The sequence below is a fragment of the Aythya ferina genome (assembly GCF_964211825.1).
Source record: "Aythya ferina genome assembly, chromosome: 7".
Classification (NCBI taxonomy): Eukaryota; Metazoa; Chordata; class Aves; order Anseriformes; family Anatidae; genus Aythya; species Aythya ferina.
Genome location: NC_140302.1, coordinates 12,648,395 through 12,668,128, shown reverse-complemented (window position 1 = coordinate 12,668,128; position 19,734 = coordinate 12,648,395). Strand labels below are relative to the sequence as shown.

The following is a 19,734-nucleotide window of genomic DNA, read 5'->3' as shown; positions in this document are numbered from 1 at the left end:
GTGCATCAGTACTTGAGAACAGTTATTTTAAGCTCTCACATGGGGAAGAGCCCCCAGAACAACATTACATGTAGAATCCTGCTCGTTTACATTAACTTGCCTACCAAACTATTGGAAAGGATCTCCATGTAGCCAAGTATGAGTGTCCCAATGCATCAATGTTCAGACGTCAGTTTTCATGAGAGTGGAGAAATGTTTTTTTAAAAAATGCTTGTTTCTGTGATTTTTTTCTTTTAAGTTTTGTGGGAACGTTTTTATTAAGTTTTGTAATAACCTCCCTTTCACTTTCCAAAACTGAAGATTGAGGTTAAAATAACCTTGCAGTTTACAGTGATATGAAAGGGTCAATGCTGACATAGCATTTTGGTAGTTTCTGTTGGCTTGGCTGGATGAATTTCATGCTGTTGTTGTATGTATCTGTTCTTTTGTTTCAGCTCCACTTTGTGGCAATATGTAGCATTTCTCAAAAAATGTTTACATTTTTTGCTTCTCCATATACCCAATTAACATGAGACAACCGGTTCTGAGGCATTCATACACTTCTTTCTCATGGCACCATGGTCAAGTCCCAGAGTCCCCTAGCATTACAGGTGACATGCAGCAGAAGGAAAAATTGGGCTTGTGCATTTTTGTTGCTTCTCTGTAATGTGAGAAAGATTTTTTTTTCCACCATCCTTCCATAATAGGGTTTGGAATATGTATATGGTTTAGTAGTATATTCCCCATAGCAAACATAAAAAAAAAATACTAAGGTTTTGCTAGAAAACTTACCCATGACATGAATTTAAAGTAAAAATATACAATGTAATGTGGTCTGTGCTAAGTTTAAGCTAATGCACAGTACTTTTCAGTCAGGCAGGATGTCAGCAGGTACGCAGCCACCTCCAGCAGCTCTGCTGGTGGTTGGAGAGCTTTGCTAACTGAGCCCACTTGTTCTTTTCAGCCATCAGAACTCATGACTATCAGCTAAGAAAATCTGCAGCCCTTATAAGGCATATTGCATTCTGAAAAGAAGGAGGGGAAAAAAAAAAAGGGAGAGGAGGAGTAGGGAAGGGCTGGCATTTGCCAGATGTTTATAACAAGCTGAAACAAGAATAGGCAGCAGCGTCAGGCAAGCTACCCAATAAAGAATCCAAGCAGAAATTATGCATTTTCTCAGTTAATCAGTTTACTGGCATGGGGATCATTATTCAACAAATTCTCCATCCATTCATGGAATTTTTTTTTAAGGGAAAAGCTCTGCCTTGCTCATGCTGAGCAGTGCCCATTAGCCTCCTCCCCTCCTCCTTGGGGTTTGTTATTTTGCACGGTCACGTCAAGTTTCCCACATCACAACGAAGCAAATGCAACAGCACAAACCCAACATGTTTATTTCCCCTTTGCAGATAACCCTCAAAAAGCCGAAACATTTCCTCCGGCATTGGGATATGGAGCTTTCTTTTCCAATTGCGCTTTTTTTTTTTTTTGTCTTTTTAATTCATTTACGTTATTTCCTTTTAACATGCGGTTACAGAGTCAGGCACCGCGAGCACTGTACCTTGTGGCCTCACTTTCTTTTCCTGCTTTTTTCCTCCTCCGCAGATCCCTCATCCCGGCAGCACTGATCAGTCCCATACTTCCATGCAGCAAGGTTTGCACGTCCCTCACCCCAGCAGCCAGTCAGGGCAGCCATTACATCACAGCGGGCCTCCCAGCCAGCAGTCCCGGCAGCCGCCCCCGGCCGCTTCTGGCAACCATCCACACAGTGACCTGACCTTTAATCCCTCCTCAGCCTTAGAGGGTCAGGCTGGTGGACAGGGAGCACCTGACATGCCGGAGCCCTCGCTGGATGTAAGTCTGTGTCATACTATCATCTGCCTGCCATAGCGTGTGCTTGACATGGCGGCGGGAGGGCGGGGGGGGCGCGGGGACGGGGAGCCGCTTCCACAGCACATGCCATCGTCTCATGCTTGGGTACATGGGTGTAGTCGCTGCCGCTGAGGTGACAGGGCGCTCCTGGCTTGCTGTGGAAACTTCTGTTGTAAGTAGCTGCATGACGTGCCAGCCGTATCCTCTTCCTAGCGTGAAGGCAGGTGTTCCTTGAGACAGCAGGTTGGGCACCTGCTCGGACAGATCTCCCCATCCTCCTCGTCGCTGGACAGGGACTCGCGTGTGTGCAAGCCCAGGCCCTGCAGCCGCTGCTGTGCCCGGATAAGAGGAAGGAGATGGCCACACACAGTCCGGGCTGGGGCTGCGCAGTGCCCAGCGAGCCACGCACTGGCCCCAGGGCATGTGGCTGGGGGGTCCTCAGCAGGCCCACCACACTGCTCCCTCAGCTCGCTGCGTCCCTCCTCTGATGTGCCACGCTGGCGTTGCGGATGGGAAAGTAAACAATGAGGATGTCTTCTGCCTCCGTAGCCAGGGTGGAGGGCAGCTCATGACTAAGCAGAGATAAGCCTGCTGTTAAGGCCAAAAGTGATGTGTCCTACCATCTGCTCCCTCCTGCTGGAAATAAGTTATCTGAGGCATCCTTCTGGTTAACCACCTACCTACCTCATAAAATCTAAATTTCTTAGCTAGGGCTAGATTTTCATTTGAGTCATGCTTTCCCGTACTTGTATCTTCTGTCTGGTCCAAAGTCTGCTGCACAATGTAGTTTTCTGAGAGAAGTGTTCACCTCTGTGCCTCAGATTTATATCTGTATTACTGTTGCTGTGTACGTGCATGTTCCCTGTCACACGACAGCACTGTGTCGTCAGGCAGCCGCGCAGAGGGGCGAGAGGGAGGAAGGGATGCTCCAGTCACTGCAAAAAGCTCTCTGTGGAGTAGCATCTGCCTGCTAGAGGGAGTCTGCTGCTCTGTCACATAGCGTGGTGACGGCCACATATATCCCTTGGGAGGTCAAGTGGCAACCAGAGGTCTCTGCCCTTAAGGACTGTAGGAGTAACATTAATAATAGGTGAAATAGTCTCATTTTTTCTTCAGGTATTTAATTAACAAAGTATGGTGTTACGGGTCAGGCACATACTCATGGGTGAAAAGCGAAGTAGGAAAGCCTGTACGTTTATAATAGCACTGTGGGTATCGCTGATGGAGGCATGCTGGACTCAATGGGAGACTGAAATGGTCTTAGCTGAACGAGGAGGCAAGTGCTGTACGGGGGGGGAGTGAGTGTAGGTCTTGGAAATATTATTTCAGCGGGTTTAACTTCTGGTAGCTGTGTTGTGGAACCAGGCTGAGCGAGGCACCATGTGGCGTTATCTGTGAGCTGAAACCAAGCTGGGGAATGCACCATAGGCAGCTGAGTCTGCTGCCTGCTGACACGGTTGTGATCGTTCACTAGTGCTTCAGTGTCATGCACTGTGGGGTTTAACCTGGGTAGAAGGACGCACCTGATACACACAAAGATGACTCACACCACACAGCAGAGGCCCGAGGCTCGCAGCCCTGGTTAGACCCCTGAAGGGTTCGCTTCAGGAGCACCGGGTGCACCTTTCCAAATTCTGCCAAGCCCAGCACATCCCCTGGTGTCTGCCCCACCCGTCTCCCCCTCCCTTCTGCTCCCGCTCAGCGCCCTCAGCTCCTGCTGCGCCCTCGGCTTTTCACTCAGCAGCGTGCCAGGCACCGGGCTACAGGGCCAGCTCTGGCTCCAGGTGGGCCCTGCCTTTCGCAGGCCTGCACGAGGGGATCTGGGAACACACTGGCATTCTCAAATACCCTTCTTCTTCAGAATTTCCACCCCCTTTGCCCTTTCCACCCCTTACACAGTGTTAAATTATGCCTTAATTAAAAAAAAAAAAAGGCTGATTCTGTTTTTTGTCCTAGTCCTAGAAACATTTTAATCCCAAATTTTTGTCATTGCTTCAACATATGAAATACACCCTCATATGAAATACACCCTCAAAACTAAAGACTTAATCCTTAGAGATACTGAGCATATTGTTTATAACTTTCACTTATCTAAAAATAAAACAGAAATCCCCTATATACAAGAATCGCATCTCAGAGGCATTATGATAGATTTTTAACAATTGAGCTGGAAAGATCTGTAGGATACATTCAGACATTTTTTTCTTTCTAAACATTTGGCGAGGCTGCCATTTTCTTTCGGTCTTCCACACTAGATATTCAGAAAAACTATGATAGCAGGTGAAGTGCATTTTGCCTTATCATTAGTCTAGTGCTATAACAACAGCAGTTTAGCTATGAATAAAAGAAAGAGGTGTTTTAAGAAAACATTCCTCTGGGACATTTTGTTTATGTAAACTTGGCATCTTTTTTTTTTTTTCTAAAACACTTAGGAAGTAATAAACTTTCTTCTACATTTCATGTGTAGCTTATTTTAAAATTATGTTCATCCATTTAATGTTAGAAGATGAAGCTGCATTTTCAGAGGAGTAATAGAAGCATATAAATATAATATTTGCATGCTAAATGTGATGCAGTCAAGCTTTTAGTTTTATAGTATTTGACAACATAAAACAACTTAAGATGAATTTCTCATACCTACTGTTACATTTGTTAAATCAGTCCATGTTTTTCTGTCTTGGCCTCAACGCAACGCTGAATATAAAGGGAGCTTATTACAAACTCTTCCCTGTCATTTTTAAAATACGACACTTTTACTTTTCACCAAGCCCTGGTGAGATGCAGAATAAACCAGAAGACATTGCCTTTTACAAAATCTAGTAGTTAAGGTGTGCTTGTTAGCTGTCAGATCAAAAAGAATCTGAGTGATGCTTGGAAAAATGAATTTTTCTATTTGAAATACAGTATTTGTAAAAATACAAGTAGAAGAATCACAACTATTTTGATACTTCAAAATACTGTGGAGATCAGTGCATCTGCTGTTGGATGGGGTGCCGTGCCCCTGACCATTTAAAATGTCTCAGATTACATGTAATGGTTTAGCTGAGTAAACACTCCAAGTCCCCATCAACACCACGGAAAGAAATAGGACTCATCTACCTGCCTTGTCACTACTCACCCTGTATTCTTCCTTGGTTTTTTTTTGTTGTTGTTGTTTTGTTTTGTGTTTGTTTTTTTTTTTGTTTGTTTTGTTTTGTTTTTTGTTTTTGTTTTTTGGGGGGGAGTTGTTTATTTTTTGTTCGTTTGTTTTGAGGGGTGTTTTTTTGTGTTTTTTTTTTTTTGGGGGGGGGTAGGGGTGTTTTTTTGTTGTTGCTTTTTCTTTTTTTCTTTGGTTTATTTTTAGCCCTGGATGAGTTCTGGATCCTTCTGACTGCCCCAGAAGGGACGTCAGTGTGCAGAGGCGTCACAGGGTGACTCAGTGTATGAGGAAGGGACAGGGCTGCCTCTTTGTGTAAGGATGCAGGCATAAAGCAGTCACTGCGTGAGTCAGATCTGACTGGTGGTGTTGATCTGCTTTAAAGCTTAAATATGTTTTCCTGGTTCAGCCTTTTATATGAAACTAAGGTACATAACTAGCATTTATCACAAAGTTTTTTCAGCATTGCTAGCCAGGAAATAAACTTTGTTCATGGATGAGCTTTGTGATGGGGAAGTTGATTGAGAAACCCTCAATGAGATGATAATGTAATTCATAAGTAAAAATTGACTTGCACAAACCAGTGGATACTACATCATCCTAGGGTGTTAGGCAGGGATACTGCCTTCAGACTTAATTGGATATATTAATATGAAAGCCAGTTTCCAGGAATGTGTGGTGTTTAATCCCTCTTTGCACAAATGTATTTCTGTTATCTGTAATTTTCCTTTTATCTTTATATTTTATAGCTGCTTCCAGAACTCACAAATCCAGATGAGCTGCTTTCGTACCTGGATCCTCCTGACTTGCCAAGCAATAGCAATGATGACCTTCTGTCTCTCTTTGAGAACAACTGAAACTATGTGTATTCCCCCATCCCTTTCACTTGTTCACACGTGTGTGGCTGCACAGCAAGGAATCTTAACACTCCTTTTCCACAAAAGAAGAAAAAACTTCACAAGTTGATCCAATGGTGCACTCCCTGCTTTCTTCATCTTAGAACTGCTTTTGTCAGCTTCAAAAACTGCGAAAGTGACGGGAGAAAAAATAGACAAAAAATGCAGTAATCTCAGAGTCTGCCGTGCTACGCATCACAACGAAGCATAGACAGTTGTGCAGCTATTGGAAACCCTGTTTGTTGTTCATCCTATAGAGAGAGAGTTCTGTGATAAACATAGTGTGAAGTATCTTGGCAAAAACCGATCTTGGCAAGGGAAGAAAAGGCAACAAAATGGAACTGTCTTTAATTGACCTGTCTCAGAGTGTCCTTCCAACGCATGTTCTTCCATTTTTTTGAAACTGTATCTCCCTCCACCCCACTTCTCCTCTGTCCCCCTCCAACCACAGGTTGGTGTTGGAGTATTTGTCCTGGCTACACACAAAAAGCAGAACACAAACACATTACAAAGCTCCAAAAAGCACAAATCATACAGTCAAGTGGCAAAGATAGGGAAGACATACAAGCCCATCAGAGGGAGACAGCAGTTCAGTAAATAAGTCTTCAGTAACAGAGTCCTGAGCATCTCCAGGCTGCAGCCGCGTGTGTTTGGATTTATAAAAGTGCAGGAATCTTAAACACCTCTTTGCAAAGGATTCCTCTGTTCAAACACACCAATTGGAAACACGGGAAAAATTAAAAATGTTTTCAATGTTTAGGGTTTTTTTGTGGTTTTGGTTTGAAATCAGTACTGTTTGTGGCTGCGCTAACACCCAGCTGTTGAGACTGTCGTAACTGGTCTTTTTGCCATGTATTCCATGGAAAAGAGAGGGAGGGGGGAATGCAAACCCAAATACTCTTGATTATTACCTACAGCCTCTGGCTTCCTGAGTGTTTGTGTCACTGTTTGTATTGCACAATACGTAGTAAGACAAGCTGGGTTGAAGGCAGATAGGAAATCATGGCAGGACAGGAGGAGAGTAACATCGCTATCTGCATAATTATTTTTAATAATCAGCTTGCAAAAAGGGCATTGAAATTGGACAGACATTTTACAGCTTCCTTTTTGTTTTGCTTTGTGTTCTGTTTTCATGACTGTTACAAATAATTCAGCCTTTTCCTTTTCTCCTCTTTCAGTCTTTCTTTTTTTTTTTTCCTTTTGTTTTTTTAACTTCAGCTGCCAGAAAGAGATTGTTCTCACGAAGGAATGGGCATGGGGAGAAAAAGTAACTTGGTAGAATGCTGCTGCCCTCAAGAGACCCTGATGCCACAATCACTGTCTTGCCCCTGTGATCTGTGCTTCTCGTGTGGTTGCTTCTCCTGCATGAGCTTCCTATTGCTTCTGTGCCCATTTCTGTGCTCTTTGTCTCTCTCTCTTATAAATTATGTACAGTAGCTGTGTAAGAAGTGCATGTGTGCCAACTTTGCCCTTGTGGTGCAACATTTCAGCTTTTGCCCACTGTACAGTTATTGTTTTAGTTTCTTTTTGTTACTAAAGCAAACTTGACCCTACTCCTTTCCTCATCCCAGACCCAATCTGATAACCTTTATTTGCTCGCCGCAACGCGTCTTAAACTTAAGTGCCAGACAAAATTTTGTTTGTTCCTATCTGACTCGATAGCTTCCTAGCCCTTTGTGTTTAGTTTGCAATGCTGTAAATGGCATGCTCTGTGCTTACAACTCTGGATTTGCTTTTCTCACCAAAGTCATATTTGTAAATTCTTTGCGGTTTTTGTTTTATTTTGCTCTTTGTTAACATTTTCCACTACTGCTGTACATGCGTCGTGATATATATATGCTAGTCAGCAGCACCTTGCTGTAGATATTAAAGGAAATGGCGGTTTAGTTCTTTTATTTTCCAGTAGGAGTATTGAATCTGTCAAACATATTATGTAGAGATGGTCCCACACTTATATTTTTCCTGTTTCAAGTTTTTTTAAGAAAGGCGCTGTTCATTATGCAAAATCAATTATTTTAAGAATTGCTATTGTAAATATCTTTGTGAATATTTTAGTATTGTCTTTGATAATATTCAACATTTTCATGATCTGGTTATACTTTTGCTGGTGTTTTTAAATACCGTGTCTGAAGAAAAATATGGGTCCTTTTTTAAAAAAGAAAATTGAGGGTTCTTTAACAGAATAAGGGAGATTTGTTGTTGGTTTGTTTTTTTTTTTTGTTTTGTTTTTTTTCCCGTTTTATTTTGATAAATTAGCCCAAATTTCATATCCATTTATGTGATGAATGAATTGATATGTCAGGCAGTACCTGGACAATCAGGGCCCAGCTCTGTCATGGAAACATAGTAAAAAGCGATTGCCTAGGGCAAACACCCAAAACCACCACCTAACCAACCGATGTTCACCGACTGTGTGGGTACTTGTGGGCTGGCAGTGGCAGGGGTTTTGTTCCTTTGCCCAAGTGAGCAGAACACCTAGGACCAGCTGTCTGAACAGGTAAAGATGCACTAAGGCAAGCAGCGAGCGTATAAGGTACCTTATTTATATCACTATGCTGGTGTTCCAGCCTTGGAAGCTGGTGCGCTCGAACACATAGGGATGTTGGCGGGTGGGGAGGGAAACAGTATAGTATATTTTATTCTGCTTAGAAGTGTCTTTTTTCTTATGTAGGCTTGACAACCTGTAGAGGATCTCTGCAGAATATTAAAGATACCTTGGTATAATACATGGTAATATGGTTGTGGTGTGGTGCTGCTATCACACAACTCCTAGGAAAGACCGTTCTTCAGTTACAGATGTGTTTTGTAGCCGTTTGACTGTAGTAGTTTTCCCCTGTATTTTTGCTGCATTGTTTATATAGTTATTGAAGTCGTTTGCAGGGGTGGCTAATGATAAACTGACATTATGCCCTTAGAGTTTTTCTTTCTTTCGTTTTGTTTTGTTTTGTTTGTTGGCATTCTTTTTTTTTTTTTCAAGGGGGAGGGGGGAGTTTCTTAAGCCATAGGTTTTGGACTAAAGAATATTTCTTGCTAGTTGGAACGGGTTGCTCAGATTTTTTAATTGATTTTATTTAATGTTCCACCCTCCATTGTTCCTGAGCAGCTGTGTTAGTCACCTGAAATTATTTTTCTCTTCAACACAACGTTAGTATTTTAAACCAGGTATGTTAAGGATTGACCTTTTGCTAACTGGTAGTATTTAAAATGTATCATTTGAAAGTACCTGTTGGAAAGAGTAAAGGGAAAAAACTCCATAGATATTAGCAATATGTTTGGAGCAGTGTTTGCATCTGCTTTGTACAGTAATAGAGCATTAAAGTGGATGATTGACATTTTTAAGCTTAGAGAAACATTTGGTTTCCGAGCAGAACTTAAGAGATAAAATATGATTTTTACCCATCACCCAAATGTTGGACATGTGAGACAGTTTTAAAACTATGTCAGCTAAAATCAGGTACTGTATAGTGGATTCAGTATGAAAAAGCTTCTAAATGAAAATTTAGTTATTTTTTTATCTGTTCACTGCCATATTAAAGTTTAGAGAAAAAAAAACTAGCAAATAGGGTAATCACAGTCATTTCTTTTAAAGCTTAATTATTATATGAAATTCCAGTAGTATTTTTATTCTTCTTTTTTTGTTTGTTTACTTTTTAATTGTTTCCCTATGGAAGTTCATCTGGGAAAGAACCCACAGAGATCTACAGTTCTGCTGCCAAGACATTATTATAGGACTGACAGATACACGCCAATGTCTGCAGTGGAGACTCAAGGGACATCTGTACATATGTAAATGACAAATAGAGACATGTTAACAGAAATGCATTCATTTTCCTTGGAATGTGCATTGTTTTTATTTCGCAGGAAAAAAAAAAAAAGCTTGAAGCTCCATCTTATGTGGAAAATGAATCCTGTTTGTTAGCGTTTGTGGAGTCTCAGCATTTGTTTCACCTTCACTTCTGTAATATACTCTGATCCTTCGTTTTGTTTTGTTTTATCTACATGTAATATTTAGCTTACGTGTACTAGTCTATCACCTGTGTATTTTTAGGGTGCTACAGAAATAATGAAGAAGAATACGGGGATTAAAAAAAAAAAAAAAATTGTAACCAAATTCATACTTTGTACAATTTTTGATATCACGATCAGAAGAGAATTAAAAAAAAAAAAAAGTACAATCTGAAGTAACATGCAAAAACGGCCATTGTCTTTGTTTGTACATTGTATGTACAGTACAATGCAATCATTTCATACTTTAAACTGGTCAGAAAAAATAATTGTGATTTTTAGTCTTGCAAAACTGTATGTAGTTAGATGATGTGACAACCTAATATTTATCTAATAAATATGTATTCAGATGAAACCTGTATATTAGGTGTTCATGTGGTTATTTTGTATTTAAAGATCAAATTATTTGACTATTGCTAGACATTTATATACTCTGTTGTAACACTGAGGTATTCTCATTTGCTCATGTTAATTTTTTTCCTAAATAAATTTGCAAAATTAAGGTCTGGCTAATTGGAAGCTGCTTTGTAAATTTTCAGTTTCTTTTGAAATGCCCCACTTCCCCTACTCCCTCCCTGCTTCGTGTGTTAATTTGAAAGTTATTTGTACAAGATGCCACTTGTCAGGGAGCAGGACTTGTTACAGGAAGGGAAAAAGGTATGAACCAGGGTGGAAGAGACACAGACTAAGAGATTACAAGTTCAGGTTTGCTGATAGGCACAGGATCACAGAGGAAAAAAGACCTGGACATGAAATCGTATTGGTGACTGCATACCACCTAAATGTGTACTAATTACATTGAAATGAAATCTTTGCATGATATGAATAACACAAAAGCCGTGCTTGTCTCTCATGTTGACGTGTGTTCTGAAATACAGGACAACTTAATCCTTGTGGAGAGAAGATGTTAGTGGAGAGATTAACTATCCAACACGGTAAATTTACCTTTCTCTTTGTTTAAAATTCTCATGAGTTTGATCATTTTTATTTTAACTGGAGTCTCTGTCATCAAAGTGAAATTAGTGACTTTGGAAGATGACTGAAATAAGACTTTTTTTTTTTTTTTTTTATGTATCCCTATCTTAAAGCTGAAGGACCTGGTTTCAAATTGCAGCCTTTCAGTTGTGAAATCTGCTTAACTTCTTAGCGTGTTGAACACTAAGCAGACTGAACCATGGCTCGAGGAGCATGCACAGGGCACTGTCAGCAGTGGTGGCACTTGCAGCTCCTTTCCTGGCGGAGTTCCACACCCATAATGAGCTGCAGTCACGTGCTGAGCACTTTCCATCCAGGGACCTGTTTTTATGGAGAATTACAGAGCATCTCTGTATTTGTATATTGCATTTGTGGAAGTGTTTAGTTTAAACTCACTTTTCAAGTGCATTCAAGTATACAGGAACAATGTAACCATTTCAGAATATGAATATAATTCAGGTGTAGCAATTACCCTACAGGGACAGAAGTCCCTATTGTTGATGGAGAATACACATAAGTAGTTCTGGATAGATATATAAAACTGGATGAGGTATTCATTTCTCAATGCTGGGAAAAGTTATTTCTTTCTGCCTCAGCTTCTGCCTTCCTTGCTGGCAATACCAATGAAAAATGGTATTTTAGGATAAAGTAATAAAACTGAGTTCCAATGCACTCAGTAATGAAACAGAAAAAAAATATATATATATTTATCCTTCTCAGCCAATAATTAATGAGCATTTTGTTTTTGGTGTTTTGTTTTCCTGGAAGCTCCCAAGAAGTGTCAGTGGGACAATGCTTCAGCACCGTGAAGACAGAGACAAGTATTTCTGTATGAAGAGCTTGAGCGAAGTCCTTAAGTGCTGTACATTTTTCAAGCTTATTTGGAAGTCTGAGAAGACTCTGACAGTTCTCTAAGTGGAGCTTCTCCCAGATGCCAGCCTGTGGACTCCAGCCAGCCTGTGGACTCCAGCATAGGTATGACGTGTACGTCCAGTTCATGCAGATGTCTCCTGTTCCACCTTGTGGCAGGGTGTCCATGCGTTGTTTGCTCTTCCTGTGGTACCAGGCAGCCACACAGCACATCTCTCTTTCTGTGGTTTCTGTGCTTATCGAGGTGCATCATTGCCGAACAGCTTCAGAACGCTTAAGGCTGAACATTTTTTCCCTACCCTTCCTAATCTCTGAATGTGTATTAACTTGTTTGTGCATTGTATCACTTTGCCGTTGCACTTCTTCATAGCTTTTATAGGAGCAAGATACAAACTATTAGAAACATGGAAGTGAAACAACGAGATGGTTTTCTGTTTGGACAGTGGGGATGGGATTCCTGTGTGTGAATAGAGCTGCTTTCTTTCCTTTAAAGAAGTAAGCCAGATGGCATAGAAAAAGTTGTACAAGTCTCGCGTAATATATGCTACATATAATATTCTCACTTGGTGTCCTTGTCTCTGACCTCTTAAAACTCATTAACATTTGACATTTGAAAGTCTTATTTGTTTGTATTTTTACCTAGAACCTGCTTCCTTATATGCTTAAATTTCAAGTCTGTCCAAATCCTCTTATACTGTGAATTTCCAGTCATGAATGATTACCTTTCTTCTTCCCGTTTTGAGTAATCACCAGAGTGTCACCACATTACAGTTCTCCATAGTCTCTATCACTGAAATCCTACTGATTCCATGTAGGATCTTACTGCTGATGTCTGTCATTGTGTCAGTGCCCTGTTCACATTTGTTCTCTCTCAAAGAAACAAAGGAGAGCCGTCTGCATCTTCTGCTGGGGCATCTCATCTCCAGCAGTGTACAGAATTTTCCAGGCAAACTTAAAACTAGTCTAGAAGGAACCTCATCAATTACACAATTTCATCTAAGAAGCAAGCAGATAGCAGTTATGGCATGACTCCTACAGGGCGTTAGCAAACAGCTTGGTATGGAGCAACTTACTGGTTTGCTGGCTACATAGCTCATCTGCATTTCCAGGAATGTCTCACCTAAATTGTAACAATCGGTTTTCAGCTATTTAAATCCATCTTTGTGTTAAAAATACTCTTTTTCTAAATGTCCAGAATAGAAGAGATTAAGTCCTTTTCCCTCCATATTGAATACGTGAATATGTCTGCTTGGTTTGTCAAGTACCTTTCCAATTACTTATCTCACTGTATTTTTTGGTAGATCCAGGTACACACATAAAGTTAGCTTCACTGGAAACATTAGCATACACCAGTTTTTAAATACTTGGGTTCCTCTATGCTTTCTTTTGATTTTATTGGATAGCCTAAGAGTTTCAAGATTAACAGTTCTGTTTTTCCACTAGATCAGAATTTTGAATGATTGTATTTTTAATTGAATATTGCAACCTAGACATTCCTGTTTGCCCATAGTTGTTTTATGATACTGTTCTAGAGATTGTGTTAAATTGTTCTGGAAAATTTAGTTTCAGTTGTCACCCAGTTAACATTTTGACACATTGATTATTGTGAACATGGAGAAAGCTGGTTAATAAAAACAAACATAAACAAACAAAAAACTAGCCAAATGCTAGAAAGAAGTCCTATATTTTAAAAATATTCAGGCTGTTGTTGGAATTGTCTTCATTTTTTTTTTCTTCATTTGGTTTCTAAAAACTGGAAGTACTCCACACTTGCTTAAGAAAATTCTGGAGTTGAAGTCTTACTGGGGTTTTTATGCATATGTAAATCGTGACAAATTTTTACCTGCTATTCTTATATTTCAAATTTATAATCAATGCTCATTTTTCCTTGTTTGATGCTTCTGTATTTCTCAGAATGGACATTCTGCATAGACTTAAAACATGCAAATTCTGTGAATTTAGGACTTAGCCATGTACATGTCTGACTAGCTGTCCTACTTAGTGATTGGTGAAAATACCCAGTTCATAAAGTTAGGCAAAATATTTTGCTTCACAATAAATCATACTTCGGTTGAAAATTTCCTTTCTAAATTACAAATGGTGGTCTTCTGCGAAGAAACGTTCATATTGCTACTACCAAACTGATGGCAAAATTACAAAAGTGACACTGGGACAGAACTGAAAGTTAAGGAAACATAGACTCCCATCTCCATTGAATGCTAATAAAATTAAACCCTGAGATTTTCAGTATTTCACCAAACATTTCATTATCCAAAAATGATGTCTTCGGTTGCAAGTATGTCACAGACATTTTTTGCAGTTGACAACTTATTATCTCAGTTGGGGGGACATTCAGGTGATTGTCACATGCAATTATGTCATTGAAGTATATCATAGAGTTCCATGCTAGCTAATGTACTGAAGCTATTACATGCTGGTGGTAAGCAATCCTTTCTGTAGTGAAACTGCAGAAAAGTGGAAAGGAAACAGACTGCGTGGGGAGGTTGGCTCCAGGAGAACTGTTAATTGGAAAAATGGGTGGAATTTTTTAGCCATTACATGTGTAAAGCATAATTTTTGAGTGATTCTTGTTCAGCTCAGTAGCTAATACTGTCTAACTTTTTAGCTTTCAATTGTTGTGAAGTCATACAACTAAAAAACAGATGTCTCAAAAACTATGATTATTGTTAGAATCAGTGTAATGCAGACAGGATAGTTTATCTTGCACAAGGTACAGAGGAAGCTGTTACCTCAAAGAGTCATTATTCACGTTTACACACATGACAAATTCAAGGAAAACCCAAGGCTTTTCCAGGCAGATAATTCAAGCAGGAATTAAGGAACAGACTAGAGGAGAGAGGTCATGAAGATATTGCAAAATAAGGAAGATAATAGTGTTGAAAGCTGCTAAATAATGGAAAGTGGAAAAGAGCAGAAAGGGACTGAAACTGAACCCAAGAAACACGAGAAAATTCCAGAAAATCAAGTACTACAGTGGGGAAGGAAAACCATTAAAACCATTAGTTGGGAGTCTGGGATGCTGCCAGTGATGAGTTCCCTGTGACCATGGAGATGACCACACACCCATCAGTACTTGACGCCTCAGTACTTGGTTCTATCTGTTAGGTATTTTCTATATAACTGAGATGAGACCTAGTCAGTGGAGTCATACAGCAAGAGAAGAGGCCCTGCCAGAGCTGGTGCTGGGTTTTCACGTGTGCCAGTATTGTGACAGCCTCCCAGGACAGAAAGAGGGGACAACATGGTGCTGACTTTTACATACTCTGCAAAAACCTGCTAGGAGTTACTTGTGCAGAGTATTTCCTGAGTATTTCCTTTTTCAGTAGAAGCATCGTGACCCCCAAACTCATCTTACTTGTACACAATCAAGTCGCGTGATTCACCATTTCCAAAAGCAGTTTAGATACTTTTAGCTTACTACTTGTTCCTTAGGCCAGAGATGGTATTTCACAGGTTAAAAAAAAAAAAAAAAAAAACCTACACTGATCCCTGTAGATTTCAATTTCTGTGTTCTGATTAAAAAGTCTGTGTTTTGGAACACCTTAACTTTTGCCATACCTTGATAGTTTCATTCACAGGTAAGCAAAGCATTTCCTCAGCCACCCACAGACAAGCGGCCTACCTGGATGTGCTGCTGCCTCGTAAAGCCCACTCGCAGTAATAGCTGCATTTCTACAATGGCCTGGAAACACAGTTCACGTGTCCTACATGCCTTGCCAGCCTGTTGTGAACTGCCCATAAACATTCATCGACCACCTCTGGTGGCGTGTGAACAACATTTGGGAAGCTGTGGGCAGCTGCGTGCCACGTGCAGGCACCATGCAATCTGCCATGTGGGCAGGCAGTTTCCATACATCACGCATGGCGACTGAGCAATGAATTCCAGGCAAGCAATGTCACTCCGAGCTTCTGAAAGGAAAATGCTAATCATGGCTGTAAAGAGCACGAGTGGATTGAGGTTTTTCTTGTATGACTATTTGTCGGTAATTAGGATGAAATCATGTGGGAAAACTCCCCCTTTCTGTACAGTAAGTGCTGCAGAGAAGGTTCATGTTGCGAGCCGGGTTATTACATGTTCCTAGGAGGAAACCTTGATCAGGGGAAATATTTATTAGCATTTTTTCTTTTTATCTATAAATGTACCTGTGTAGCTACTCTATGTGCTACGTGCTCTTGTATGATTTAATTTCATGCTGCAATCACTTAGTATAATGGAAAGGTCTTTCACCATCTCCCTCACTCTAGTCCCCATTCATAAATAAATGCATATCACAGATAACAGAGCACACAACTCTTCCCAGCTCTCCGCTCGTCTTCTAGCTTAATAAAACCTTGAAGAAAAAAATAAAAAAACTGAGTGTTTTTGAAGTGCAGCAAATGCTGGATCTGTGGATGAAGGGTGGAAATGCCCACTGCAAATTCCTGCTCTCCCCATGTGAAACTGAGGTGAGCCCCTGTATGACCTCTTGCCCTGCTAACTGTCTGGATTAGTGGGGTCCTTGAGATAGCCAGGTCCCAGGTGGGAAAGGTTTTCACATGTTAAAATCAACATCATGGGAATTTCCTGCATCAGAGTATCAAGCAATGTGTGTGTGAAAACCAGTTAATAGTAGATTGCAGTGGTCTCTATTTGAGTTGTTTGCATGGTCCAAGCATACAACCCCATGAAGATCCTATCAAGGGTAAAGAAGAGTTGTGTTTAGTTGAATTCTTGAAGTTGGTAGGTAGAAAATGTGATCTTACCGTAGCTACCAAGATCAATCCAACATGAGCAATCCAAGACTGACTGACACAATTAACCTGCATTCCCGTGTTACAGACCAGTAGGCCAGATACAGTCAGGAATGCCTGTCACTTTTTTTTTTTTTTTTCTTACCAGTGCAGTGTCTGTCTGCTAGGTGTTTACACCATTTCTTGCTCCTTGGAATCAAAATTCCCAAATTTAAGCTACATTTCAAGCATTTATTCTTTCTGATGCTTTTGAAAAATCACTTAACTGCTCTGTTTCCTGTCCATCTTGGCATAATGGTAAAATTTATGCAGTAACCACACAGTCTTGTTTATAAAGACATTCAGGTTGTAAGCGATGTATCAATATGAAATACTTCTATTGCATTTTATAAGGTTCCCGTGCAGGAATTTCTCTGGTATGGCATGAGTCCTTGAATAGGTGCCTTTCTAAAAATGCCAATTTAGAAACTTCTATTAAATATGTCCTTCTTGTTTATCCGCCTGTAAATTCTGCATTGTCCCTTAAGTCTGGGTTTTCTGGTACCAGCCTCCCTGATGGCTCTGCTGAGGCCTCTGTCTTCACTTTTGTCTGAGCCACCACCCTCAGTCACTTATCCTGTATATCTCAGGGTGCACTCGTTTCCTAGCCAAGCGCTGTAGGATTTCAACCATGAACATATCTTCAAACAGATCTCTTCAATGCTCCTCTAAATCATTTCACTTCACCGAGCTAGCTCCGGGCCTCGTGTTCTAGTGATCCAAGGTGGTCTTTGGCAGACTTTTTAGAGATATATTTTTTCTTTTTTTTTTTTTTTTCATTTCTGTCTTTCTTGGAAAATGACCTCTGTGTAACTCAGAAGTTCCTATCATACTGTCTGTACAAGTTTTAACTCATCTGACTGTGCAGGAATAAAACATAACGAGCGATTTAGCAGTTTTAATCCATAAGCCTAGAGATAATGATTTAGCCTATATTCCCAAATAAGAAATCACCACTGTGACAGAGAGTGAGATGGTTTGCTTCTCGCAAAGGCCTGTAAACATGGAAAATAGCATTGCTTGCTCTACCAAAGATACCTGTGAACTCTTAGCAAAACAATTAAAAGCTGCTCTGGCAGTGCTTTCAAACTGCAAAATTAAGATGATACTTTCTTTCACTCGTCTTTTGTCTTATTAAATAATAGGCCTTCAGGGCCAGAACTGTCTTTTATTATAGGTATGCACAGAACTCAACACCAAATGCTAATTTTGGTTTGGGCTTCTAGTGGCTACTACAATTAAAACATTAAAAAGAGCGTGGTCATCTTTCTTACGGTTACCAGAGAATTAAACAGATTGATGACTCGATTAAATTATTTCCCAAAACAGACTAGCAGCTGAGAGCATAAAAGGCAACTGAAACATACATACTGACTTAGCTACTATTAAAAAATAATAATAATAATAATAATTGTAGCTGGTAATCACTATACAAAATAAACAGCTGATTTTCAGTTTCATGTGCAGTAAGAGTCTTGACAGCTTCTTTCCTTAGTGTGTGTGTTTTCGTGGTCAGAGCTGTATGGGAACACATCCATTTTGCTCGGTCAGCCTGCTCCTTTTGTAATTTCTCTAGCTTTGAATCCAAAGTCCCACCATTTAATCAGCTGTGTTTACTTCAGCCTTGTGTTATGAATTGGACAACAAATGCTGAAATTTCCACTGTCCATTTTAAATGTGCAGCTATTTTACCCAAGTTCTAGAACTCATTTTATGGGGTGATGCACGACTGTTGAATAGAAGATACATGGTAGGATAGGATGGCTTGCTGTTAGAACGATGTGTTTTTTTCTTTTTGTGTACCTTTTCGTCTGTCAAGGACCTTTAAGCCCACAGAGTCTACTTGTTGGTGTAGAGTATTTTGGGGGTTGTAGTCAAAACAAAAAAACACAAACCCTCCCCTAAGTCCCAGTACTTAAATCTAAGAAGACAAATAAACATTTCAAGCTTTTGTTTATCCCTGTTTTCCGCTTGTGAATCTCAAGGGTAGGTATTTTCCTTTAGTATATGTTACAGATATCTAATATGTTTTCTAAAGCTTTTACTGCTTCTGTTGTTCTCTGGATTCTCTCCTAAAGCCCATGGTAATGGACACATTGAGAGATTTAGAAAAATTGCTAATCATCTCCCCTGTCCTACCTATCACTTAGAAGTTTGCTGTTTTGGAAATGTTATATGCTGTATTGGCTATAAATACCAACTGGAATTTCTCATAACCAAACCAGATGATTCTCATAGGCACCTGCTTCGTAGATGATAATACTTTATTTAGGATAGTTTGAAAGAGAGCCAACTGTGAAGAAATTAAGAAGGATTTAATGAAATTAAGCAACTGGGCAATGAAGTATCAGATAGAAATCAATGCAAATGAAGTAATGCAAAAACACTCCTAACTTTCCATAGAAGTGGCTCTGTTCACTGTTTCAACTTAGCAAGATTTGAGAGTTATGGTAAAAAGGTCCATAAAAATGTTCCAGGCCAGCCAGAAAGCGAACATGTAGAAGGAACTATTAGTAAAGGAATAGAAAGCAGAACTGAAAACACCGTTATGGCACTGTATGTACAAATTCATTGTTTACCCCTCTTTTGGATACTGTGCAAAGATCCCCTCATCTCTAAAAGGATATCATAAAACTGGAAACACCTTGGAGAAGGGCATTAAAGGTGAGGCATTAGAGGCACGGAACAGCTTTCTTATAAGTAGTGATCAAGTTGGCTGCAACTTTGGTTTGGAAAAGACATGACTGGGAGGTGCAAAGGTGTAAGTCTAAAAATCATGCCAAGCACAACACAGGTGGGTAACTCAACTTGCTTCCTCCAGCACAAGAAGTAGGGCGCATTACATAAAGCTAATGGAGCAATCTCTGGAGCAGATTCTTGATGCAACGGGGAGCAGGTTTGGGAAGGGCAGCTTCCAAATCATTGCCAAGAGCGCTGATACTGATGCTCAGGGTTAAGAGAGATCCAGTGAGCTGGAAGCTGTTGAATCGGTATGTCAAAGCTCTTGTTAAATGCTGTACGTTGGGATCCTGCCCTGACCTCTGTGCTCGGGGCAGGACTGGGGCCCAGGACTGGCGGGGGCTGGAGGCTGGCCGTCCCGGTTGCAGCGCGGTGCAGGCGCGGTGCTGGTGCCGCCAGGCGGCTCTGTGGGAGGCGGGCGGGATGCCGGCAGCGCCCGCCCCGTGAGGGCGATAAAAGGCGGCGCCGCGCGGC

At 40.5% G+C, this 19,734-nt stretch overlaps 1 protein-coding gene across 12 annotated transcripts in view; it reads left to right on the top strand.

Annotated features, from left to right (window-relative positions):
- The window catches only part of ZMIZ1 (zinc finger MIZ-type containing 1), a 352,041-nt gene extending 341,795 nt beyond the window's left edge, over positions 1–10,246 (top strand). For 11 of the 12 annotated variants that reach the window (XM_084526374.1, XM_084526379.1, XM_084526380.1 and 8 more), the window contains 2 exons: positions 1,582–1,830; positions 5,734–10,246. In XM_084526374.1, the coding sequence (XP_084382500.1) occupies positions 1,582–1,830; positions 5,734–5,841 (357 nt within the window). In that variant the 3' untranslated portion in view covers positions 5,842–10,246. The remainder of the gene's footprint in view (positions 1–1,581; positions 1,831–5,733) is intronic. The other variant, XM_084526370.1, reaches the window with a different exon arrangement.
- Positions 10,247–19,734: the final 9,488 nt, after the last annotated feature.